Below are 27,717 nucleotides of genomic sequence, written 5' to 3' on the forward strand. Positions count from 1 at the left end.
TTTTGGAGTTAAATAAAGAAATTTATGCCTCTCTTTCTTATTTTTATTCATTTAAATTTTAAAATATCATTTTTGTCATAAATTATGGAAACTAAAAAATTTTTTGCAAAATTATATTATTCAACGTCTAAATAAAATAACGGTCTGATTTTAAAATTTAGATTGGTGTCCCATGAGATTTACTCACACCCTGAGAGTCAACAAAAAGGGACCATACTTAACGTTCAGTATTCCACGTACTAATTACAGCGAGGTTTTTTACCTTTTACGTTCTGTTTAATTAGTTAATGCATTTCTCATCTTTTTAAATAGCTCTACTTTCAAATAAATTGTTTTTCATCATTCAGCTCCGCAGATAATAATAAATTAACTTTTGTTTTCTAGCAGGTTTGCTATTATGATCATAAATATATCAATCGCCATTTCCACATATACCGTCGAATGCTTGTGGTGAAATTATTTTCATTTGATTCACAAACAGTTTATGTGTAAATATGCTTCCCTTTCACTCTCTCTACCCTCTCTCTTTCTCCTCTCTCTCCTATTTTCTTTCTCTCTCTCTCTATCTCTCAAGCCTTAAGCCTTTTAAAATAACAACGCCATTAAATTCTATATATGTATATATAGAATAAAATGACAAACTTTAACTAGGCCATGATCGGAATAATATTTATTTTTGCTGTAGTGTCAATCATTGATGTTTATTTTTTTACTGATCTAATGTTTATTTAATGTTTGATTTATTTGTTTGACGAACGTTTGTCTTTGACTATTTTGTATATTTTTTTATTTGTAAGCGGTTTTGAAAAACTATTTAATTAGTGCCATATATATATATTCGTGTATATATTATACGTCGGCGTCTAAATTTTTCTTGGGATAAATTACAGAAAATTAGTGGCTTTTGCGGCTGCTAGTTTCATTCCCCTATCTATTTTTATATCCGCATAACCCTCCAAGGGTTATTCAGCTCTGTCTGATACCTTTTGTGACTTGTATTAGAGTTAAACTTTTGCGCCGAGAAATTTGTAACACACACCACACGAGTTACACACATACAAACACTAAAATTAATTAGATTAATTATCATGTTAATTTAAAATATTAACAGTTTACGAAGATTATAAAATAAGTATTTTTATAAGTTTTTCTTTTGAATTTCATCAGTAGCAAATTTCATATTTTTGGCCATTAGTTGTCGTATTGTAAAATTTGAATCTAGTACTTTTACAAGACTCACCAATTGCAGACCGGATGAAGAAGTACTTATTCACAAAGAAGAGCAAACCATTCTTTAAATTTCAATTAATTTTTATTAGGTTACAATGTGTACAATTTATTTGTAAAACTGGCGTAAAATATAAGCTGCAAAAATTGAATTAATAATGATAAGTTTAAAATGCTACTGCTAATATCACTACTACCATTGCTAATACTAATATTGTGTGATTTTGTTGTTGTTAATGTATGGTGCAGGTAAGTTGAATACTGAAAGTTGTTGGAATTGTGGTGGTATTATTTCAGGTTGAAGTTGTTGTCCAGGTAATTGTTGGAAGTTTTGTTGTTGTTGCGGTTGTGGCTGAAATTGCTGAAGTTGATCTTCTTGGATTGGTGGGATTATATTGAGAAAATGTTGTTGTGGTGGTAAATATCGCGGAGGTAGGTATTGATACTGAAAAACATTTTGCAGGTTCTGATAATATGGTAGGTATTGTTGTTGTTCGGACTGCTCCTGCATATAAGGCTGCTGTTGAATCTGAAGATGTTGTAACGGAAGTTGTTGCTGTTGAAGTTGAAGTTGCTGTGGTTGTCCTGTACAGTTGTTCGCCTTAGGATCCAGTTTAATTCTTTTGTCTGGTCGATTTGTAATAACGTTTTCTACCGACCTTTTTCGTTTTGGACGGTAAACATACCCAGGATTTAAAATGGAATGTTCAAACTTTCTTCTATCAGCTTCAGCCTTATACCGCTGTCTTTCCTCCTCTGTAAGTTCTTTCCACATAAATCCTAATTTTTTATTTATCTCGGTCAAGTTTGCTCTCGGGTTTTGTGCTATAACACCCGGTCGCATAACCTCACCGAAAACAAAAAAGCAGTTAGGGGGTCTTTTTACTTTTCTAGCTTTTGTTTGTTTTTCATTTGCTGCTATTTCAATACTGTTATTCAGATCAGTATTTGATGCCATTCTAAAAATTAAATGCTTAAATACTTAACTACAAAATGCTTAAAAAATGCAAGAATTAGTCTATTAGCACTGATATTCAAGAAGATTTAATTTAGTTTCAATAATGATGGCTCTATTTATACCAAAAATGAGGTAAAAGTTTACCCAACTGTTGGTAAGGTAATAAAATTAATTCAATAATAAAATTATCATCGATTAATTAACTCAATAAAAACAACCTAATGAAATTATCATTAAATTATCAATCCTAACAACCAGTCTCAAATTTACAAGTATCATTTAAACATCAAAGACGTCTTTGTTGTAAATAAAGTAATAAAATATAACCGATGATAATTTTATTAAGTTGTTTTTATTATGTTAATTTTATCATGTACCTATTCGACAATTAAATAATTAACCTTCACCTGATTTTGGTAGAAATCGATCTGGCATTCGAGAATCAACTAAAATATTTTTGAATAATACCCATTTGCAATGCAATATCCAAATTTTTCAAGGATAAAAAATTAGTTTGGAATAATAATGAATCGAAATTTGATAAACGACAAGAACATCTCCGATTACCAATCTAATAGATACTTACTGAATTTAAATTTCAAAAATTTCAAAGAATTACTTCAAACCAATTCAGTTATGGCCCAAAACACTAATTTGATTATAATGTTTTATAACTGACTTGTGTTTTATTCAGTTCGGTACTGATAATTATAGAACTGAATAAAACACAAGGCATACCGAACTGAATAAAACACAAGGCAATAATTATCAGTACCGAACTGAATAAAACACAAGGCAAAACAAAAAAAATAAGAGACAAGCTAACTTATTTTTAGTCTATGGTGCAAACCCCCGAGGCTAACTTGAACGAGATCAAAAAGCAGTTATAAGTGATGTAGAAGGAACTGCCAAGTAAAGAAAAAAGACGCCACAACGTTTAAGCAAAAAAAAGACAGCATGCTCTAATAATCCCAGGGTACATGTACCGACCAAAATGAAAGAGGTCGGAAGAGAACGTGAATATGGGCAGCGAAAACAAGCCGGTTAAAAGGGACCCTAAATTAATCGAAAACCTCAAGGCAAACAATTTAACTGAACAACAACTTTGATTACAGCAAAAAAAAATCATCTATACAACAACACTAGTTTTACAACAGCTTCAAATACCACAACAACTTTAACAACACTTTATCCACATTGATACCAGCACCTGACAGGGCCTCATTTTTCACAACCACCACCATTTCTACATTCGATCAACCCATTCCAACATTTACCAAAAGACAACAACATCAACTTGATTTAATACCCCAACAATTTCAACAATTTTTATAATAAATCTACCTTCTGCACCATATTGAATTTTGAACAACAACGACGACGATAACAACATACAAATCAACAGTCCAATATCTTCAACAACAACTTAAACAGCTGATTCAATTCCCAATCAACTAAAACGCACCAACAAGATTCTCAACATTTAAAGTTCAGAAAGTTTTTTGATTATATGGAAAAGATGTGGCTTGATATATAAATTTAGCTTAGTTGATAGCGTTTAGTCATTTAGGTGAATTTTAACAGTTCAAATGGCCTATTTTAGTTAAGAAGAACAAAGTAATAAATCAGCATGATTCAAAAACATTATTGAAATTTTCTGTCAATTTTATTTTATCGACAATAATTCAAATCGAAAATTGAGAGGATATTGATTTTTTTACAATTTAATGCTGCACAAATTTTAAAAGTCTTTAATGAGTCCTGCAGAAACTTGTACAAAACACGTTGGTTCAATGCAACCTAATTGTGAACTAAATTTGTATAATTTACAATAAACAATTAAACTGAGCTTGTTTGCAATTGTTTGGAAATGTATCTTACTTATGTGGCAGTGATAATTTGCGTGCTGAACATCGTTCAATGTTCTGGTCCCAGGACTCTGGGTTAATTTTTTTTTGATTTTTCTAAATGTTCTACTAACTATTTTTAAAAAATCAAAATTTTGACTTTGTTTCGGCTTTGGTATGATGGATAAATTTTAAAATTATAAACTAACTTCAAAATTTAAAAAAAAATTTATATATTCTAAATTGCTAGCTGAATGCCCGCCAAAGTTTCAAGCAATTTTAAAGTATGACCTCAAAGGAAATACAAAAACTTTCTTAGTTCTTCGTAAAACCAAATATTCGGTACTTGATGAAGTTAATTTTTTTTTAACTTGAACGAATGAATACAATTGATTAAGTTAGTAAATAATTTTTCGTAAAATTTGGAAGGATCTTTGTGTATAGAAGAATACTTTAGCGGTCAGAGAGGCATTTGGTTTTTACATACCCACAGATATTAAAGAGGAACCATATTGCGCATGTATCGGGTGAGCGTTTGGAGTCTTTTAAAATTTTCATGCTAAAATTTTAATTTTTTTTTGTAATCACATTAAAATTTTTATTAAAAAATTGATTAAAAAAAAGATAATATAAATATTGCAAAATTCATTTTTGCTGGGTTAATTTTATTTGTTGGCCATAAATTTATAAAAGACTCGTTAAAAAGTTCTCTTTTAATTTTAAGAACATTTGTTTTTTAATTTTGACTACTTTTTTTAAAAAATCATACAACGAGCAAAAGTTAAGCCAGTGAAAATTGTTTCATTTGGTGATAACTAACATTAAAATTTTTTAAACTTTAAACTTAGCCTGGTCACAAAAACTTCTGGACATAGAATTGATTGTTTTATAATTTAAAAATATAATAATTTAATTAAATTTTATAAACACTTAAGAATATAATGTACAACAAAGCAGCAGACAGGTGTGGAAATCATAACTGTTTTCTAAAACGCATTGGATTCAAATGCTACAGCGTTTTCAGTTTAAAGCTTAATTTTTTAGTGAATGATTCTATTAAAATATCTTTCGATACTAACATATTTGAAACTCGCCAAAAACAAACTGAACTTCATCAATCAGTTATAAGTTCAGCAAAATATATATATAATTCCGACAACCACAAAACCGTTTTCTACAGGAAGGTTACTTCATGATTGGAGACGCCAAGTACAAACTCGAGAGCGAAAGGGATCTTCATTACTGTACAGTTGCTGATCCAGTGAACATACCTCTTGGTCGGCGCCACTATGTTTGCCTTGAAGTCAACTTTTTCTGTCAATAAGTTAAGTCACTGTGAAATTTAAAGTCAGCATTTTAAAGTATAAATTGCTGATTAAACTTCAACTTGCTTTAATTATTTATGTATTTGTAAACTAAAAACGATTTAATTTTTTTGAAAATTTGCTGGATAATAATTACTTTTCAACAATAATTATGTTTTATAAACAATTTGTCTGAAAAAATCATATTCAAATTTTAGACTCTCACAAGATACGTTAATAAATTAATAAAAGTTGGTAAGTTTTTTTAACTAATTAAGAAAATAATACAATGACTATTGGATTATAATTCTGATGCTGATACGATTTCACATAATTTTGTAATTTATATCCAATTTATTAAAATTTATTAGAAAATCGTAGGTGTTTAGGGGGAAGCGAATATAGGCCGTATTTCGATTTTACTCATTATCAGCGCTTTTATAGGAAAATTTCAAGGTTTTACAATTCTCTGTGATAATATTTATTTTGATTTTTAAGTTTAAGCAAGAACTATTTGTATCTCAAAGATGTAATTACGGATTTGTTGTGAAATGCAGTGATTAGCTAATCACGTAACAAAACAATAAATAATGCCATTCAATTAATTTATTGAAAAAAATTTTCATTGAAATTGTTGATTAAAATTGCAAATTTCAGTTAATATATATGTTATTCTTTAGTCAAATATCAATATATTGGAGCCAGTTAAGCGTAAAGATGCAAAATTCCAGCCACGTCATCTGAACCCAATGAGATAATTGCCTTGTTTGAAACGAAATAAGGGTACATCAGGGCTGCTGTATCATTTGAATGACCCAGGCCTAGAACGTGTCCAAACTCGTGGACGGCTACCCAGAATAAATTGGCACCTGAGTACGTGAGAAAATTAAACGATTAAATATCATACTACAGAGAGTTGGCTTAAAAAGCGTATGTTCTGCATTACAATTAATTTTAAATTGTATGTTGAGCTTATTTAATAGTAAAATTAAAACAAATAATTCTTTTTAGGTAAAAGATTATGAATGCATCAACCTTTTTCTTGATTACCACTCCAAGTTTCATCGTCATCGAAATGGATGTCTCCGATTGGAGGATAAGAGCCATGACCCAATATATGACCCGGTCCGTCAAATGGGGCATTGTCACCATGGTTTTTTTTGGCAAACTTAACTTTTATGGTAGCTTTATCAGATGCAGAAAGTGGGAAGGAAAGTTTTTTAGCCGAACCAGACCACAACTAATTATTTAAGTAATATAAATATGTGTATTTTTGCGTATATATATATATATATATATATATATACTAATTTTTGAAATAAATATATTAAAAATAGAATTACTATCCAAATTCATCTTGCAATATATATTTATATACATGAACACACAAACACACACAGACAGGGCAGCCTAAAATAAGTTTTAAAAAGTTACTTTCAAAGATTCATTTATGATGCGGTCCACGTCTGAAATAGTCAGGTTCAAAACTTTTGACGGATAGTTGAATATTTTATAGTCCAAAGTAAAATTTTTCCATTTTGCTTGAAAAAAATTTTGTTACAAAAAATTGTAAATATAATTTGACATTCTTATACTTACTAACGGGATAATATCTTTTGACTCTCCCATCACTGATATCCACATCGGGTATGGAGCATCTTGGTGCTTCCATCATGGCCATAGTCTCCTCATCCAACGCACCTGCTTTATTAACCAACTTATGAATAAATTTAAATATGATTTATTTATTAAAAAACATATTCTCAAGTGTTTCTATTGAACATGGCTGAACAGGAACCTGTTCCCTTCAATCCGGAATACGTTTGCATTGTTTTGATTGCATCTTCAAGGTTCACTGCATTGTTTTCAGAATTATCTTTCAAGTAACCGTATCTCTTCAAAAATTTCTGAAATTTCAATATTTTTGTTAATGCCTAGATAGATACGCATATCAAGTCAAATTTGTAAAATGTTTTTGTAAACATTTTCTCTTAATTGTTTGCTTAGCTTTTTTTAACACTCATTAAATTGAATGACAAAGGGATCAAAACTAAAATATCAACAAGATTTGTGAAAAATTTTTAAAAATTTTCAGATTATGACAAAAACTAACCACAGCCTTCATTGTCATTTCTTCTTGAGGGAGTTCCTCTGAAGGCATCGATGTGGTGTCATCAGTTGAAAAGCAGACCTCCACCACGTTCAATAGCAGGTTGACAAGGAGGAACCTTCCAGACTTCATGTCGTTTATTTGAAATAAATCTACAATAAATCTGTAGTTGTTTTGAAATTATTCATCTATAAAAGCATCTCCTATTTATAGAGAAAAAGTCGAGCGAAGACAATAAAATAATTTTTCAACGGCCTGTCTCGAATTGCTTATTGTCAAGTTTGTTCTGTTTGACGCAACAACGGAACAGATGTTCACTTGTCAAGACTGTTGATTTTTAATATTCATCATAATTAACTCGCTCACATCGTTTTAGTATTTTTAATTTTCATCATCGTTTTTACAATCATCGGACGAGTTGAACTTCAGCAAGAGTTGAACAACAGACTCGTCAGCGTTTGTTATCGATTGGACAGAGTTTTAGGAAACTCGATGATGATGAACAGGTGAGCATTATTATTTTTTTAGACATTTTAAAAAATAATTTCTATATATTCATTCATTCGATTCAATACAAAAACAAACTTTTTATTTTAAATATTTCTACCAGTTTGGAGAACTAAAAATGAAACGATCAGCAGAAAATCACCGTTCATCGTATAGACGAGTCATTTCAACATTTTTCATTTTATTCTTAAATAATTAAAGCACTGAAAAGCTTGTTCGTCTTTTCAAAAAATTTAACGAGCAGACGACCCTGTCGTAATCAGAACTGTTGAATAAATTTTATAGATACTTGAATACCTACTCCATGAATTGATCTAAATAAAAAAATAATTTTTGAGACAGCACATAAACAGTAATTTAATTGATTGTTCAATTAAATTTAATACCATTTTATGTTCAAATTAAAAAAATTATTTGAAAATAATTGAATTGATTTATAATTGTAAACTGAAAAAGTATATTTATTTTTTAAAATTCAATTAAAACACCAAACGAACTAATATTGCAAGGTGTACGAAATGGTGCTGTCAATCCTTGATTTAAGTTAAAACTCTATGAAAACAAGTCTGGGTAATTTCTAACTTTACGTTGGGCTATTAACAACGTTGGATGTTAGCCCTAGTACCAATTCGTAACGCAAGAAGTCGTCTGTAATGTGAATAAGAATATAATAATTTCATAAAATTCCTTAAAATGTCTGGACGCCTGCCTGGAAATGCGTTTATGTTCCGCCAAACGAAGTAATGACTAAGGCTGCCATCCTGCAGGAAAGTTGGCGATAGATGACGCTAAGTGCTAAGTTAGTGAGTCTGACCGTAATGAAGGGATAAAATAGTAAACTCGGAGATACCTCTTGATATGAATGTGGGTTTTCACTAATTTTTCCGTATATTTCTAATTAAATTTTGTTTTTTTTTTTATAATTTCTATGCCAAAAAAGCTGTACCACTCGCGTAACAGTGCATAACATTCATACAGAGTCTGTCTGCAATCAAGCGCCTAAGATGATAGTCTCCCAATTTTGGACAGACAGTATTCGAACCTGTTTGTCAAGCACTTGCAACAGAGTGAAATAAACATGGCGCTTTTACCGTCTGAGCTAACTTACATCGGTGGACGGATTATTTGGAAAATGAAACATGAAAAATTTTACCAAAAAGTGATGGATCATTTATTAATCGTATGTCTAGTTTTTAAAATTGATTTAAAGGATTTTTTTTCTTTTAGGAATAAAATTTATATGGGTTGGCTTGGGGTTTAGTTAACAATAAATCAAAAAACATAAACTGTTTAATAGAACGTCATTATCTTTATCGAACAACACCCACATCTTTGTATATTTATTATTAATGTTTAATTAAGTTCTTGCAAATTAAGCTATTTGAGAAAATAGTAATGATCAGATTAGAGTATTTATCCAGCCAATGACATTACATTACATTAGGAAATGTCATCAATTCTGAACAAAAATAAAAAAGAACAAGATGTTTTACAACAAATTAGAAAATGTTTTGACAACTCTCACATTTCTCAATCAACTGCTATCAACAATTATAATTACTTATAATTAAAATAAAAATAGTATAATTACAATTACAGTAAATTCATTCAAATGATTGTTACCGAAGTTTAAGTATAACATAGTTTCGATTGTTAAGAAAAAATTTGAAACGTGAAATTTTTATAAATCATAGACACACCTTGGATATTTTTAAAAAAGTTTTTTTAAAAAAGATTTCAAATAAATTCAACAGATTGAAAATTGTTTCGTTAGTTTAACAGCAGAATCTGATTCGTTCTCTACAATGCTATTCTTGCTGTAGTAGGATATGATTTGATCCAGTGAATCGAAACCGTAATTTCCAATTTTGTACTTGCTGTCTTCAATTTCGATGAAGAAGTTGTGCAACTGGCGAGGAGATGAAGAAGCAACCGACAGCGTCAAACCCCCTGGCTGTAATGTTGGCGAAATTTTGTACCATGATTTAACATGGTTACATTCACTATTGTGATTGCTATCTAATGAGATAATGAAAAGAAAAGTCATTAATTGACATGTACGTGTGGATGCACGAACCTTTTTGACAGATTTCCTGAACAGGAAGCAACCGGTTTCAGCATTTTTGAGGAGTTCATGGGCAAACGCTCGATCAATGTCGTAAATTTTGTGCTTTGCACAGCCATTCACACCTTCCGCTATCGTGAATTTAATGTCAGTATTGAGTGTTTCTTTTTTGGCATTATAGTTGTTTAAATCTGAATTACAGTTTTTCTGATCAACTGCCAGAGAATTGGGAAGCACGTTGAAAGAAGGTTTCTGGGCTGGGGTTGGCTTCTCGACTGACGATTGATTTGTAAGTACTTTCGCGGCGGGTTTTTCCGAAATTGTTGGTTTTATGGCAATGATTGGTTCTGGTTTATGGTTATCGCTGACAATTTTGACCTCTTCTGTGATTGTTTTATTAGTTTTGTCGCTATTGTCGGTGAAAGTTGCCGCGTTGCAATCACTTTTCACAGAAACCGCGTCAGGTGGCTGCTGGCGATTTGGTTTGCTTACCAAACTGTAGTAAACAATTTCTTTAGCATCATCCATTTTTAATTTTTCCACATCTTTATTTTGTTCATTACTTAATTTTGATTCAACTTTTTCGTGTTCATTTTTCGCTTTCGAGCTATTTTCATCGCCAGATTTGTTAGAAATTTGTGATTGCAGAGAAGTAAACTTGTTTGTTCCTGGTTTTGGAGACGGTGCTGAAGCCGATGAGGAAGTATTAACTGTTACATCTGACAAATAATTTCTAATTTCATTTTATTGAACATTGGATTAAAATTTAAAAAAATGTCTCCTTCCTGGTATAAAACCTTTAATGAGCGTGTGAAAAATATTGCATCAAAACATTTGCAAGATATATTTACAAATATAAATTGTACACATATTATTTCTTTATACATGCAGTGCACTGCACATTGGGCATATATGTCATATATGTATGAATGAAGCTAGAATATAAAATTGATTATATAGTTTTATTATAGTTTGACTATATACTGAATATATAACTTTCATAAGAATGAAGAAAAACAATAAGCTTGACTATCTTCTCACCAAATTAAAATTTTTAAAAATGAAGTGAATGCGTTGCTGACTTACTGGTTTCAAAAAGCACCATGTGCCTCAGGGGCACCCAGAGGGGGTTGATAGGTTGAAATTTGAGAAGGGGTGATTGCCTCGGGTCTCGGCACACTGCCATGCACAACACCAAATTTTTAACGGTGTCCTTCATGGATGACTGTTGTTTTGGCACAATGTCAAGTCAGTTTAGATACACTTCATTCCGTCAGTTTAGATACACTTTGTTACGTCAGTTTAGATATTTTATTTTAATTTCTCAATTCTATGAACAAATACCAACATTAATCAATGAAATTGAAATAAAAGATACAAACATTATCCAAATGTTTTATCTAAACTACGCTTATGAAAGTTATGGTATTTATGATTTAATAACTGCTGTGTTTTGTTGGTGCTTATGTATTTTTTCGTTAGGGTAATTCAATAAAATATAAAATTCTCAAAAATGTAAAGTTAATCAAAACAAGAAAGTAAAAAAAAAGTAGTGTGCTAATTACAAAATTATTATTCAATGCAGTTCAATGCATTATAAAATTATTAATGCATATCAATGCATTATTCAAAATTATTCATATTCAATGCAATTCTGTGCATTATAAAGGTATGGTTATAGTGTTCAATCGGGACTAGTTGTTTAGCGATTAGATAGCATTTGATTGAGACGGTGTGGCACGACGAAAAGTTATAAAACATTCAAAGTTTCACAAAGTAGACCCTTTTATTTCAGTACAAACGTTCTGAAATACATTCAATCTAGAGCCAACTTCAACAAAGCAAGATCGATCAATCATAGCTAGGATATGATATCATAGCTACTCACCTGGATAATGTGTCCCACTTTCAGCTGGCTAGCGAAGTCCATGGTTATCTTGTATGTTTGCGGTGCATACTCTTGCACGTTCGAGTTGTAGTATTCCTGCTGTAGGAGTTGTCGAGACATTTTTGATTCATTTATTCGTGTTTATTTGGTCAAGTAAAACTTAACGCCGATGTTGTTCATTGCCGGTTCATAATTTCAGTCCATGTTTTAAACGAATTTTACAGATCATTCAAGTTATTTTTTGAATTCGCGCAAAATTATGCAAGATAATTAGTTAAATAATGAATATCTTTTTTAGCCATTGTTTCTTGAATTTATAACATTAAATGCGTTTCAGATGTGTTTAATGTATTTTTTATTTGGATTCAAAATTGCATCAATGATCAAAGTACATTTCTATGAATATGGCACCTGTTTGAATATACTCAAGCCGCAATTGATTTAATTCTAATCATTAAAATTAATTAATTAATTTTGTCAAATATATAAAACGCAGAAACTGTTACTGCATGCTAGGCAGTAGTACAAAATTAAACGATTAAGTAAATGAATAAATAAAAAAAACGGAGAAAGAAAAATGTTTAAACATGAAAAGTAATATAAAATATAAAATAATAAATAATAATAATAAAATAAATAAAAAAAATAAAATAAATTGACATCGCCACAACTTATTAGGCATCGCCACCACGACAGTGGATATTGCAATTAAGTTACAAACTCACACACACGCACACAAACAAACAAACTAACAAACACAACAAAGAGTAGCAACGTCACTCGCAAACCACACAAGCCACACAATCGCAACGCTACCTCTTGTTCGATGTTGTCCTCAGTTTTGGTGTGGGGGCCACTGAGAGGCGGCACGTTGGCCACAGGCTTCACCTTCGACTGATCGCTGCTTGCCATTCCGAATTTCATAACAGAGTTCTAAAATCATAATTGTCTTATAATTATTAATTGTAGGATATTGCAATTAAGCTACAAACTCACACACGCACATACACACACACACACAAACAAACAAACACACACACACATTTAACTGTTTTTTAAAGGTACGACACGACACAAATTCTCTTACCACCGGGTACAAATTTAAAAAAATGTGTTGTCATCATGTGCTGTTCGCATGTGTTCATTCGTGTATTTATACATGAATATTAATTGCCAAGTGTTTTGAAGTGGTTAGGAAAACACATGTTTTCGACTTTGTTTATCATAATAATAATAATAATAATAATAATAATAATAATAATAATAATAATATATTCACCTAATGAACAAAGTAATCTACGTATGTAATAAAATAAGTTTGAAAGATGCGTATTAAATTTAATTCAATTACAATTGAACGCAAAATGTTGGATGAGCTAATTAATTTGAATGATAATAATAATAATTCGTAACACAGTTAATACGTAGTTTCTCAGCAACTAACTTTTTCTTTCAAGTCCAAACAGACGTTCGGGACGAAGCCCACCCTACCAGACCACCTGGATCGGTTTCAATTTTTTTTTCAACAGGTTTATTGATGAAGAAAAAAAACACGAATAGGATACTCTAAAAATGCATATCTTCTGTTCTAATGGGTACCCCGTTATCAAATATAGCAACAAATTTTTCTATAATGATGAGTGGCGACCTATATTTTGCATTCAGAAACTTTCCCGGAAAATACATCAAACACATCTTAAAAACATCAAAACTTGGTTTACCTGACCTAATTTTAACCAGACCAATAGGTAGGTTATCAAGGATTTCAACCAACTGCCCAACTTGAACTGAAATCTCATTGACGTCCGTGGCTGTGTGGGGCTTGATCACTGGAATATCATGCGGGGAAGAGCAATATATTTGTGAACATTTTACTAATTTGAAAGGTATAAAGTTAAATTACGTTTTAATTTTAAGATTATTTGATTTCAAAATTCTTTCAAGTAAATGAATAAAAGCAGGCTAATAAATTTTATAACCTTGTCTCATGTTTTATTTTATAAAATTATTAGTTAAAATTATTAAGTTAAAATAACTTTCTATTATAAAACTTTACAGACTGCATGAAATAATTTTAATGAAAAAAGTTTGATAAGTTTGAAATTTGATATTTTAAAAATAAAAACCAAAAAGATGAAGCAGTGGTACATAGTGCTACATACACACATTTGCGACAGTACATTCAAGTCAAACTACCTTTACAAGAGCGCATAGCGTTCGAATCCTTGCACTTTACTTCCTGGTTTTTAAATGGTCGCTATCTTTAGTACAATCATTGAACATTTACAAAAATTACACACACACCACACATTTACCACACACACACACACACACACACACACACACCACTCACATACATATATAAACATGCGTTCGTGTTTTCTCTACATATTTGTGATTATTTAGCAGAAATAACACGAAATTGAAACAAATTATATATCCATATATTATGTACGTGTGTGCGTGTGTGGTGTGTGTATGCGTGTGGGTGTGTGTGCGCGCGTGTGTGTGTGTGTGCGTGTCTGTGTGTGTCCGTTAGATAAAAGTGTTCTTGTTGATTGAAACTGGACTGTTAAATTTTGGACCCTTTGACGCATGGCACTATATAAATGCTTATCTTGTTATTTATCAAGTTATATTGTTATTATTATAATTATTAACTTTTTAAACTGATTTACTGTGAAATTCAAACTGACAAAAACTCAAATTAGTATTGAAAAATTAAAACTTGCGCTGACTTTATTCAAGTCGATGTCGCAGTAGAGAGCGTAGGCGGTTGACGATTCGTAAACTTCACTGTCCGACTGGTTCTTCTTTGATGTGGCTGATGTCTTGACGACCTTGTCGACCGGAGGGATGTTGAACGTCTTCTGCAGTCCTTCACCGTATATGTTGTCGTTGATGATGACGTTGTTCTTGGTCTCGTTCTCAGACGGTATCAAGGCGAGACAGTCGTACGATGGTTCTCCTGCTGGGGTTTTTAGAAGCGCAAATATGTTAAAAATAATATATGAATATTCATTTAATAGTTTTTGTTGTCAAAGTTATTTGAATTCTAGTGCATGTTAACAGAAAAATATTATTTAAACTTCATAAAACCGTTTAATAATTTGAATATCATATTTGAGTCGGCGACATAGAGATGGACCAATGCACCATTGTTTAAAGCAAGATAAAGCCTGATGAAGATAATGGAAAAAACTAGACTAAACTTGTATAACATCATCTAACATAGCATGAAATCAATTGAATATTTTAGCTTTTCCTCAACAAAACCTAACATACAATAGATGAAGTTTTTAAATTCTTTTAAAAATCAAACTCTGGTTGGTGCAAAATCTTTTGCAACATACAAAATGACAAATGAAACGAAAAATAAGAATAATGTAAAGTAAAGAAATGACATACAGAAGTGTACATGGAATTGTATGACACGGCCTAACGAACAGAAGATAAACCAGCAAGTCTACATATACACCACATATACGGATACAACCACATAAACATACACTCACCGATTCCATTCTGTTCGGCTATCTCCCTCTTCTTCTTGGAACTGTAGCGTAATAATTATTGTCATTATAGCAAGTTATTTACGCATTTAATTTACGTTTCATATAATTTCATCACTTATTGTTGCTTTTATTGCCAATGTTATTATGATAATTATTATCGTTATCATTATTATTATCTATGTTATTAAACATATGATTTATCTTTTGGGATTGTTTGTTATTCGTGTAGAGTTTTTAGTTGAAGTTTTTTTTTTGTTGTATGTAGTTTGACCTTACAAGCCCATAATGGGAATTTTGTCGGTGTTTTAAAATAAATAAATAAATAATTATAAGCAGTCATAATTTTTCCTGGATTAAGATAACAGATAGTGTCATCTGGTCTCGTTATGGAAACAATTATCCTTTATATATTATAGTTAGATAAGAATTTATTAGCGGCACGGTTGTCTACATTGTTTTTTTCACCTTAAATCCAAACAACCAAAATAGGTTAATAGTGTATGTGTAACGCTGATAGAGATTGTTCTAATGATAGTTTGGATTAGGATACAATAATCAATCAATCAATCAACCAATGATCTTCCTTTGTCTATCAGGGGACCGCCGAGGCCGAAGGTGTACATCAAAGCATGCTTTTAACATTTCTTTTTTTTTTTTCCAAAAACCTTTTCTATTTTCTATCTTTGGTCAGTTTTACTGAATTCAGAATACCAACACCAGTAATGTCGTCTATCTATTTCTTTGCAAGTCTACCAACTTTTTTCTTCCAATCTCTTCCAATATACCAAAATTCCAATAATATAGGTCTAAATATACATAATACATAAATAAAAAAAGGTACAATGAAACAAAGTTTCATGAAATACGCCTGTACCAGTAGATACGTACACAAATTAGAATAGCACAGAAATCCTATGATTCATTATTCCTTCAATAACCATTAAAAAATAAGTAATTAACTCAATTTTTTAAATAAATTTTAAACATGGAATAGGAAAGGTTTATACAATCACACACGACTCTTACGATCTACCATGCAATTTGGAAGGCAGACAAGCTGGAAAAGAATGTGACCATCATCTCATCGTTCCTCACATCTTCCGGTAGGTCGAGAAGTTTCTGTTGAAAAATTTTTTAAATGATTTTTTTTTTGAAAATGAGTTTAGAACATTTTTAATAAAATAGTGCTGTTGGAATGTTTGTTTAGAGCATTTTTGTGGAAAAAGTGTTACAAATTATGTTCTAAACGGGGAAAAAATTACAAACTGTTAATATAATAGTATATGATTTATTTGTACAACGTTGTAACGTTTCTAACAAGTTATGATGAAGTCATGTTGTTGAAATTTAAAGTTATTAACAAATTATCTACAATGTTTGATGAAGTTAACTTCTATATTTATAATATAACGTTTTGTATCATAAAACGAATTTTGTGTTTATCTAATTTATTTAGTTTGAAATTTAAGGAAAAAATTAAAAAATTGAAACATTATTCATGTAAATGTAATAGAACTGATCTGATTGTTTTTCATTATTAGTTTTGTGTTTAAGATTAACCTGGCAAAAGTTATCAATTTCAATCTTGCAGTTCTTATTTTTGAAGAAACCTCTATTGAACCAATCACAACCTTTCAACCAAAAATTTTTCACAGATAAATATTTTTGTACTTTATTTTCATAAAAATGTTAATAAATTTTTGTTGAAAATAATGAATAAATAATAAATGTACAAAGTGTTAAAATTTGCAACGTTGAAAAATCTCACCTTTCATTTTTGGTAAGTCTTTGGCAAACTTGGGGTAACATGTTATCAATTCTGTCTAATGAAAACAGCAAATGATTGAATTTTTCAACCAGCCCAACTAAAAACAATATCACGTTCAAAGGCGCATTGATATTGGGGTATAAGAAAATTATTTTTCATCGTCTGAGTCACACATACACACACACACGCACGTACACACACACATACACAAACATACACACACACACACACACACACACACACACACACACATATATATATATATATATATATATAATACATATACTTTTATAAATGTATTATATAATTAATATCACCTTATTCAAACTCAGAAGAACTACCGTATGCAGGCAAAAAAATAATAAATAATGTTTATGACAATTATATTAGTTAGCACTAACAATAACATGCTTATTGAGCTGGCTTGGCCGTTGAAAATTGATCCGATAAAAAGAAATTTTTTATTGCATGATTGAAAAACTGAGTTGAAACAGCAAATGCCTTCCACTTTCCCAATTTTCCACAAATTCATCATTAATAATAAGAAATCATCACACAGGCAACATTTTTTTAAAGAGAATACACAATTCCACCCGTGTAGATTTCATTTTCATGACAGTAGGTGTACAACATATACATATATATGTAACACATGCATAGACATGAATTACATCAACTGTACTTACAATGAAGTCGCATAAATCCTGATGCTTCCTAGTGATCTCATGAGCAGGGCAGTCATTACAAACGACCTTCAACACAAACTCCTGTCAAATTAAATTGCCACAATTTTCTAAATCTTGTTAAAAATTGCGTTCTTACAAGTTTAACGCACGTATTTGTATTTGGAGCATAGGTTATTATAAGTATATTATATTAAAAGTAAAGTAAACAACAAGTAGCTCAAGTCCCAAATTTGTACCAAGTATTTTAATCTTAACACAAGAAATAATTAACAACATCTTAATGATCATAAAGGAGTAGCTTACATTGCATCTTCTACCGTACTACCAACATTTTTAATGGTAATGCGATGTATACCCTTTCACTCAAATAGTTGAAGCTTTATAATAAGCACAAGCTGAGATTATTTTCTTTATTATTCTTTTATATTTTCTTTCATTAAACTTGTTGACTGATTCTAGTAGCATATCTGGATAGTAAATCCCATAGTTAATGCAGAAATTAAAACTTAAATGTGTTTATTTTAAGATATATAACAGCTCAAACAGCTTCTGTCTGTATCATGTATAAAACCCTAAATTTTTACCTAGTCTTGTAATTAATCATACCACTAATTGATGTAACCATTATTCAATGTGAAAAAAGATTTTTAAACCATTTTTATTTGGAAACGAATGAAATTTCACTCTAATTTTAGTAAAAATTCATGTTCAAAATAAATTTTTATAAAAAAACTGAAATTGGACATCGATTAAATGAATGGATCTTTAAATATTGTAATATTATCTTACCGGATCTTTTGACTTTTTAATTTTAGTGCATTGTATTTTCTGTAAAACTGTTGGGCTTTCCATCATTCCTATTGGCATTGGAACAAAATAAAACAGAAACTTTTAAAAATATTCCTCTTATAAAAAAAATCCAGTTTAAGTTGTAAGAAAACTCAGCTTTTAAATTATTATTTTGACGATTCAAATTAAATTGATTAAATATGTTATTAGTTAAATTAATAATTATATAGAACAGAATTAATTATTCAATTCGCATTTACATTATAAATTAAAAAAGTTTTTAAATACATTTTTATTAGCCACTCACTAGCAATATCCTAATGAATATTCATTTAACATAAATTCCGACCATAATTTGACAAAATTATTACAATAGAACTTTAATTTCAGCTGTTTTTTAGACTGAATAAAATACTTATTGTACTATACGTAAGCATATAAACATAAAACCCTTATCAATCATTCTTAAGAATAAAAAATATTTACTCGTTTCAACACAATTTTAAAGTTAAATAAACGTAACGATCTGAACTAGGAGGGAAATTACATGCCCGACCGAGATCATTAAAAAGGCAATTTACACAGTAGCTTGTAGTTGACAATAATTGAATAATGCAAAGCTGAACCATTAAATTATGCTACTGATGTGGATCTGAAGAGCTATCAATGCAATTATAATAATATAAATAGACCATTTAGTGAAACATAAATACTAAACAGCTGGGTTTGTATTAACGTATTAACGTAAGAATAATTGCCATAACTTAAAATTAATAAGTTTTATTATTAATTACGATGATGATAAACTTTATTGAAATGATTTGACATGTTGATTAAAAAGTTATTGGCAAGCGGAGTTGATACAGATCTGGTGGAATGGATTGGATTGGAAATTGTTTGAATGGTCAATCCTTGCGGGTAAAATAATTTATTCCATTAATGTAGACCCACATAGATACACGAGCCAGAGAACATCAATATAAACTCGATGTGAGTAGATCTAAAGCGAACGCAAAAAATACCATTTCTCAAACAGGACAGTGTCCCTGCAAAAAAAACTTCACTCAGCTGTTGTTGAAGTCGAAATGGTGAAAGATTTCGAGATGGCAGTAGACAGATATGATTCTGTCCTAAATCGACCAAGATTTTTTTATAATTATCGTGTCGAAACTAGCTATCAGTAATTTTATCTCTAATTTTATAATTTGTTGTAAGTTTCATATATTTATTAGATGTTGGCCTATGGACTTGTGGTTTGATTCTATTAACAATGTTGAAAAGAATGAGGATAACATGAATTTAGTAAAAAAAACTGCCAGCCTATTTTATCGATACATCCTTAAAACTTCAAGCTATAGTGCGTGTCCAGCATTACATAATAACTATTCATCAATATTCAAAAGTGCCGATATTAAAATCGTCGGGATTTCCAGTACCAAATTATACATTTCCATGTTTAGGAAGTTGAGCACCATATGAATCTATAAAAATATACACCAATTCAATTTCCCATATCAGTTCCAAACCCAGAAAATTTCAAACTATAGTGCGTAGAACATGCTGTTAAAGAAATTGACTGATTTTTAATATTTTCAATTTTTTTATTTGTTCATTCGTGATGAAAAACGAAAAAATATTTACCACTTTGATAGCATTAAACAATGAGTCTAAAACAACTTTTTAGGTAGATGACGATATGTCTGGCAAATGTACTATACGCTATATTGGTTACGAAAAATAAAAATATTGCTATGAACCTGCGAGTTTGTTTTGCGTATTTTTCCGGCAGACTCACTCGTGAAAAATTAATGAAGCTGCTGGCTGGCACCACATCCTAGAATGAATGAGGAAATGGTAATTAAATTTTAATGAAAGCAACATGTTAGTATTCTTTTCATTTTTCCATATGCTAAGAGTTTGCCAGAAGTGGGCCTCGAGGTTTTTTTAAATAGCAATTTTTTAATGTGAGATTTCATTCATCTATTTTATTTAATGTTGTTAAAATTATAATTAATTCAAAATGCAAATTTATATTAATTTTTGTAAACCCACTGAGATTTTATATAAGATTTTTCGTTTAATTAACTGTCTGAAAATTACGTTTAAGGTTTATGTTTATGTAAGGTAAAATTACGTTTAAGGTTTACGGTTAAAAATTTTACAATTATATTAAATTGGTTTTATTACTCATAAAATATAAAGAGAAAATCATTGAAGATTTATTGATTTATTCAAATTGAAACAGGATACATTTATTTAAAATTTACTGTGATTTGAACCATTGGAGAAAAAATTGGACGACTAAACATCATACAAAACCTAATTAAAATTATAAAAAAATACTGCATCATTTAAAATTAAATATAAGACGTTTATTCTTATGAAATCCAAAATTTCTCATTTGTCCTTACGGTTAGACAACTAAACCCTTCAGAAATCGGGTTCATATTACGGTTCTTACAGTGAAAAACGTGTTCGCTTATAAGTACTTAATATATATATTCTCTTATACAAGTTTTTATCTATTTTTTATCGAGCCATAGCAACGCGTTGCTGGGTTTGCAATCAAACTGGAATGTGAAAAAACAATAAATGTTGAAGTTTTTGTAAGACAAGTATATTTCGTATTCTCAGATAATATTGAGTTGTCTAACTTGAAAAGAATGCGCTTTCATTTTCTATCAGTTTTTATTCAAATAGTAACCATCACCGGTCGTAAGTTTTCAAATTTTTGAATTAAACTTTGTGCAACATTGGCAATCTTGATAACGGTTAGAACTTTTAAGTTGTAATAAATTTATTAAGTTTTTTTTATTAATTTTTATTTAAATTTGATAAAACTAAAACAGAAAATCATTCTATTCATAAAAAGCAGCATTCATTAGCATGAAAACGACGATTAAAGCCCTGATGATTGCGACAATGTTCTTAGTGGTAGTGAATGGCATGAGGGTTGTTGACCTCAACAGAAACACTGATGACTATTCCATCTACAAATATGACAAAGATGACGAATTGATCACATACAATCCAAGACATTCTGACACCAACCAAATGAATGACGAGTTAAACTCAATCAATCCTTCGGCTAATGATCATATAGAAGAGAGCAACTCGATAGTTTTTGTGAAAATCAACAGAACTGAAATATTTGAAGCCGCAGCTACTCCAGCGTACGATGAAGTAGCTCCAATCACTACAATCTCCGAGGAGAATATTTCAAATGACCCACCATTTGAAAAAATTTTCCCTGGAGATCCCATTGTTGACAGAATGAGCCAAATTGAGTTACTAACTACATTTACTTTTAATTTTGACCAAATGACATCAACTTTAGAAGCAGACATTGAAGTGGCCACAACTGCTACTACATTTGATCAAACTGATGACGACAATAACTTTAGCATTGAATGAAATATTTACACCCCAGAAAATTGTCGACTAGAACGTTCACAGAACTGCAGTGATTGAGTTTATTATTTGTGCATTTTGTTTCGAAAAAACAACCGCATTAATATATTACGTCAAAGTTTAAATTTTCAACGTGAAATTAATAATCAATTTTCACGAGTAAATTAATTATTAATGTCATGTGCATATAAAATATAAATCTAGATAGCATCAAATATTTTCATCGTAGAAAAATTTCGATTTCATAGAAGTTTCCTCAATTTAACTATTTGCTTGTTTGAAAATTTATTTCAAAAATTAATTAATTGGAAGATAATTTATATTATCTCCAGTCATGTTTGTTCGCGAAATAGGTCAGATTTTGTAGGTTTTCGCTGTAACACAAGTCCTCCTTCCAACTCGTTCCAGCTACTTCAACTAAATAAAACTTTTAACAATCGCCAACTGTTTTTTGATGGAATAAATACTTGTCTAAGCTTAGCCCAGTTTTTAATCCAAACTTCTCAAAAACCGTGTTTTTTAATTTTCATGACTGGTAAAATAATGCTTGAATTTTTTGCCAGGTAGAACTTGTCTGGGCAAAGTTACAAAATGAAGAAGAATGTTAAAGCAGGGAAATATTTTTTTGATTTTTGAGTAAAAATAGACGACATTTTGATAGACACACAACGAATATAAACTAGTGTTACTGAGAATTGTTTGATATAAACAATAAATACTTTCAGATTATTTGTTATTAACAAATAAAAAATTAACTTTTTTATATTGTTTGTTGAGTATTAAGATTAATGAAAATGGATTGAAAGATCAATGTTTTAAATAATGAATTTTTAAGCCAAGTATAACACATGAATGAATTTTTAAATACAATTTCATCCAATTTGTAGATAATAAATATTGCAGTCAGAGCTAAAATTATTCACTTCTAATTCTAACGGGTTTTGGGCAGACGACATGGTCCACACCATCAATGTAATTGACGATGTATTCTTTGTAGTAGAATCTCAGAAAGGATGATAGCACGTTAGGCTCCAAACGATATTGTCTTCCACTGTTCCAAAACCATTCTTGCTACATTCAAAATGAAGTTGTTACTATTTACTTAATACATACTGCTGCTTCTTTTAATAAAAAACAATTTTGCGAGAGTAGTCGCTGCAGAAATAAACTCTGATTTGATAGCTAGATGTGACACGTTAATTGAATTTCCTGATAAGCCAATGATTTATTTGACTGGTTCACTTCAATATTTTCAAAAAAACATCATAATTGAGTTTGCCGCATAGTTAATAATTAAGTTGTAATGTGTTGCTTACCCATTCAAATTGAAGGATATTTGTACACGATTTGTACATCATTTCATTATCAATTAATAATCAAAGAAAATTATTTTACAAATCACACAAAATTTGGTGAATTTATGTTCAAATGATGATGGATGGTGATGATAATAGTGATGATTGTGGTCGTGATGATGATGATGATGTTAATGATGATGGTGGTGAAAGAGATAAGAGAGAGAGGGAGGGAGAGAGAGATGTAAAGAGAGCGACGTAATTGGCCCACTTAAATGAAGTGATCTTGAAATTGGGCGATCAAATCAATAAATGATATTTTATAGCTGTCAATATGTGCTGAATCATTCAATAGTTTGTTTTGTTGATGTTGAAAATGATGTTGGAGTTGAATGCGTCATGCCCTATGAAGCTCGCAGACCCATTTTAAACTGACTGCAGTCTAGCCATATTTACACCCAACAGGACGTAATATAGACTAATGCAATAGTCTATTTTGAGTGGATAAAAGAATGATGAAGACATTGAAGAGTACGTTTGTTTAGTCATTTGAGGAGCCTAAGCGTACGCAATTTTCCAGAGCATTCTTTCAAAACTGCCCTCGTGTGAACGTTAAAAGGTATGTTATTATTAAGAACAAACCAGATATCGCCAAGTCTGATAGATTCAATGTTCATTTTTTTCATTTGCTGCCTAGTGCCAACCGGTAAAAACTGAATTTTTGATTGATTCAATTTAAGCCTATTTGCCATCATCCACTCGTTGATTTCCGAGAGGCATAATCTGAGTCTACAGACAAGATCGTCAAAACGACAAACACTAGCAATGATCTGAATGTCATCAGAAAAATTGTGACGTTCAAAGTTATATCTGTCAGGGGTTTAAATATACTCTGCAGTGTACAACAGAAACAGGAGAGGGCCGAGAACCGACCCCTGTGGAATACAATATGATAGTTTCAACATGCGTCATACGGACATGTGTCATTCAACTCAGCCGAACAGTCAACTAGATAGTTAAAATGTTCAATTAGTTTTAACACTTAGATTACCAAAAAATTATATAGAGTGTTTACTTTGAAGGTTCATAGTTTTCTCACTTTTAAACAAATATCTCTCAATATCATAATCTACATCATCATCTTCATCTTCTCACTACCTGATTCTTCAACCTAGTCAGCCTATTTGTTAAAATGAAAATTGATTCGGTTTAGTTGATTTATTGAATGGTGTGATGATAAAGATTTTATATTTTATATTTTATTTTATTTTTGTCAAGGGGATTCTTTATTTAATATTTATCAGATATATATCACGCACTCTCTCACATACAAAAACACCACGCACAGACACACCGCCACACACACACACACACACACACACACACACATACATACATACACACATACACACAAACAACACAGGCGCGTGTGGATACGTGTTTCTCTATACATGACATACATTTCAGGTTAGAGGCGGCGACCTATCTGATGCATTCAAACTTATCAACTCTCACATCGGCTTTATAACTACACCATTGCTCCATCCAACAACAAGATAACGATGGAAATGGTCGTGATAACCCTGGTGATTTTAAGAAAAAAATGTATCAAAAGCGCCTGCAGCTTATGCGTGTCCGCTTATTCTCTGCGTGAGATGGTTTTCAAAAAATCTAAAATGAATGACTTTTCAGGCAAATTTCCTCTACATTGTTAAAGTATTGTTTCTTCAATTTACGCTGCAAATTAAATTTTATTTTGATGATGTCATTTTCAGACGATTTTGTCGTCTCCAGCGATGTTGTCAGGGCCGGATTTAAAAGTAGGGAGACCCTTATTAAACATATGGTCAAGCATCTGTTAAAATTGGTGAACCAAATACTTTTTTCATATCAGACAAATGTTTAAATGATAAAATTTTTTATTCAAATCAAAAAATAAACAATAAAAATCTGAAAATTTTGAAACATTTGGTCAAAATTTAAAATTTTTTTGTTTTTAACAACAATATTCTTTAAAATAAAAGTTAACGTCCAACAAATTCGATACATTTATTCAACCATCGAACTGACAAACAGAACAAAGGAGATGTGCGCAGAGCTGATCAACGAATAGATATTTGCCATTTAAACGGAAGAGCTCCATACAATCCTCATTGCCGCCATAATTGTTTGGTTCACCGCTCATCCAATTATTCATTTCTGTCACACTTTTGTATTGAAGAATTTCATCTAAAAATTTTGCAGTTCTGAATATTTTCCAGTCCATAAACGCTTTACGAAATGCTTCAAAAAGTGCCAGATGTCCAAAAGCAGGTAGAACGGAAGAAACATTTATCTATAAAATTAATCATGAAAAATTACTTTAACGTTAAATAAGAAGATTTGCATAAAAACTATCATGATCATTTTTTTTTATGTTCAACGAAATAATTTTTACGAACACACTTTTGAAATGTTTATACTTCTGATGTAGAATTGAACTAACAACAAATTGATTTTAGATTTAACATATGCGCAACGTAACAATTTTAGGGAAATTTACTAATAGGAAAAATGTAAGACGACTCTTATAGTTTTTATCCAGATGAAGAGTCAGCTGATTCAAAAATTCCTGATTATAAGCAATTACTAAATTAGCTCCATGAGCGTCACATGTGATGACACTTGCATCCCATGACGCTTTTGTCGTATTAACATAGATACACCTTCCACCAATGAGGGTGAACGGGTCAGGGCAAGCACCTACAAGTTCATTTGAATTTGCGTGACATTTGGTCATTTTAAATTGCAAATTTGTTTTTATATTATTAACGTAGCCACACCTACCACTGACGATGGCGAACTTACTCTGAGAAGCGCCTACAAGTTCATAGAAATCATTTTCTTCACAGAATAATATCATCTTAACTAATTACATTGCATGAATAATATCTGCCTTATATACAGCAGAGAGACCCAGCATAAGCAACAGTGTTACAAATAACAGAAAAATTAAATAAAAAACAGAGAATAACATTTAATTATATAAATTTTTAAAATAAATTCTTAAAAACAGTTCTCTGCCCGTCACACTTCAATGAAGTGATCCGCTTGGGTTTAGCTAAAGGCCTCAGGATTTTACAGCTGGACCTTAAGAAATCCAACCCTTATGTTATTTGATCAGGTATTTTAGGAGTTATTATCGCTAATTTAAAATTTTTATCTTTTCAGTGTCTCTATGCTTCTTTCGAGAAACCGAAGAGAGCATTTTTCAAAACCAATAAGAAACCGATCATATGGGTTAGAACACATTTAGTGCTATTTTTTAATGTTGGAGTAGGCATGGCTAATAAATTATGTAAACTTCCAATAATTTTACATAAAAAAATAATAATTTGAATAAACATCCTAAAAAAATTCCCAAATACAAGAAAGGGTTCTTTGATGATAAAAAAAAGCTTTACGCCGTGCTGCCTGTGATTAACAAAAGCAACCCCTGCCCGCAGGGTTCAACTTTTGTGGACTTCACCCCAATTGAAGAAAGAGAATATGTCGTTTGTTCATTTTTGGAGTTAGTGCTTCTTGCAAATTATTTCATCGTTTTACGATTTTACAACCTTCGGCAATATCGCTTATTGAACGAACACTGTTTCTCATATTCCATCATATTCCACAAACCAACAGTGCAGAAACAAATATAGAGATGCGTAATAACGATATCATATTGACTTATCTTGGAAAAGAAGTCTCGGAATTTTCTTTAAAATGAAGTCAATGAAAAATGAAAGAAACAAATTTGCCTATAAACAGATAAAACTTTTAAGATTTTTAAAAAACAATTAAATAAAGTATTCCAGTCATTAACATTGAACGATTTCAAAGCATTGAATTTCAATCTGTGAATTAATGTTTACTTCAAATATGATGCATCCAATTGATGAAAATAAAAATTAATTTTAAAATAAAATAGCAATTCAGCATAATATTTGTCATGAATTCACAAAGTGGAAGACGCTTCTTGTGATTTAAATTATTACCACTCTAATTAAAATAGCAGACAAACTAATCTTCGAGTGTTTATGGTGTTGACCGAAAAAACTTGTTTGAGTTGTTGTTATTGTTATGAATGTTGTTATTACCAACTCCAACAACAATAACAGCGACAATAACGATGACCATGTGGATCATGACAATGATAACAACACAATCAATGACAACCTCGTTATCGCAAACTCCATTCATAACAATAACAACAACTCAAACAACAATACCGACAGTGCAACTATTAACTTTATTTTATCGTAACTTAATGAGCTCTTCGTATAAAGAAGACGAATATATAATAGAAAAATCATAAAAAAGGAGGTG

The 27,717-nt window shown here is 30.7% G+C and overlaps 6 protein-coding genes across 6 annotated transcripts; 2 read left to right on the plus strand and 4 right to left on the minus strand.

Annotated features, from left to right (window-relative positions):
• Positions 1-1,858: 1,858 nt before the first annotated feature.
• On the minus strand, positions 1,859-2,176 carry HELRODRAFT_125565 (hypothetical protein; the record flags this gene model as incomplete). The annotated part of the gene is made up of 1 exon (XM_009025988.1): positions 1,859-2,176. A coding segment is annotated over one exon (318 nt), but the record flags the coding sequence as incomplete, so codon positions are not given.
• Positions 2,177-6,041: 3,865 nt separating this feature from the next.
• Positions 6,042-7,038, minus strand: HELRODRAFT_85197 (hypothetical protein; the record flags this gene model as incomplete). Its single annotated transcript, XM_009025848.1, has 4 exons — positions 6,042-6,205; positions 6,372-6,576; positions 6,771-6,877; positions 6,936-7,038. Coding segments are annotated over 4 exons (579 nt in total), but the record flags the coding sequence as incomplete, so codon positions are not given.
• Positions 7,039-9,700: 2,662 nt separating this feature from the next.
• Positions 9,701-12,026, minus strand: HELRODRAFT_177849 (hypothetical protein; the record flags this gene model as incomplete). The annotated part of the gene is made up of 4 exons (XM_009025989.1): positions 9,701-9,907; positions 10,031-10,737; positions 11,105-11,243; positions 11,907-12,026. 4 exons carry the CDS (start codon positions 12,024-12,026, stop codon positions 9,701-9,703), a joined length of 1,173 nt encoding a protein of 390 aa, XP_009024237.1.
• Positions 12,027-12,282: 256 nt separating this feature from the next.
• HELRODRAFT_193199 (hypothetical protein) lies at positions 12,283-18,742 on the minus strand (the record flags this gene model as incomplete). Its single annotated transcript, XM_009025990.1, has 12 exons — positions 12,283-12,317; positions 12,695-12,839; positions 13,351-13,405; positions 13,633-13,780; positions 14,103-14,145; positions 14,645-14,874; positions 15,422-15,462; positions 16,455-16,540; positions 16,982-17,052; positions 17,190-17,244; positions 17,876-17,956; positions 18,665-18,742. The coding sequence occupies 12 exons, from the start codon at positions 18,740-18,742 to the stop codon at positions 12,283-12,285; spliced, it is 1,068 nt and encodes a 355-aa protein (XP_009024238.1).
• Positions 18,743-21,586: 2,844 nt separating this feature from the next.
• HELRODRAFT_177851 (hypothetical protein) lies at positions 21,587-22,078 on the plus strand (the record flags this gene model as incomplete). Its single annotated transcript, XM_009025991.1, has 1 exon — positions 21,587-22,078. The coding sequence occupies one exon, from the start codon at positions 21,587-21,589 to the stop codon at positions 22,076-22,078; it is 492 nt and encodes a 163-aa protein (XP_009024239.1).
• A 3,054-nt stretch (positions 22,079-25,132) lies between these two features.
• On the plus strand, positions 25,133-27,118 carry HELRODRAFT_177852 (hypothetical protein; the record flags this gene model as incomplete). Its single annotated transcript, XM_009025992.1, has 6 exons — positions 25,133-25,190; positions 25,615-25,683; positions 26,426-26,520; positions 26,581-26,649; positions 26,781-26,920; positions 27,034-27,118. The coding sequence occupies 6 exons, from the start codon at positions 25,133-25,135 to the stop codon at positions 27,116-27,118; spliced, it is 516 nt and encodes a 171-aa protein (XP_009024240.1).
• Between the last annotated feature and the right edge of the window lie 599 nt (positions 27,119-27,717).

The sequence above is a fragment of the Helobdella robusta genome, assembly GCF_000326865.2.
Source record: "Helobdella robusta unplaced genomic scaffold HELROscaffold_44, whole genome shotgun sequence".
Classification (NCBI taxonomy): Eukaryota; Metazoa; Annelida; class Clitellata; order Rhynchobdellida; family Glossiphoniidae; genus Helobdella; species Helobdella robusta.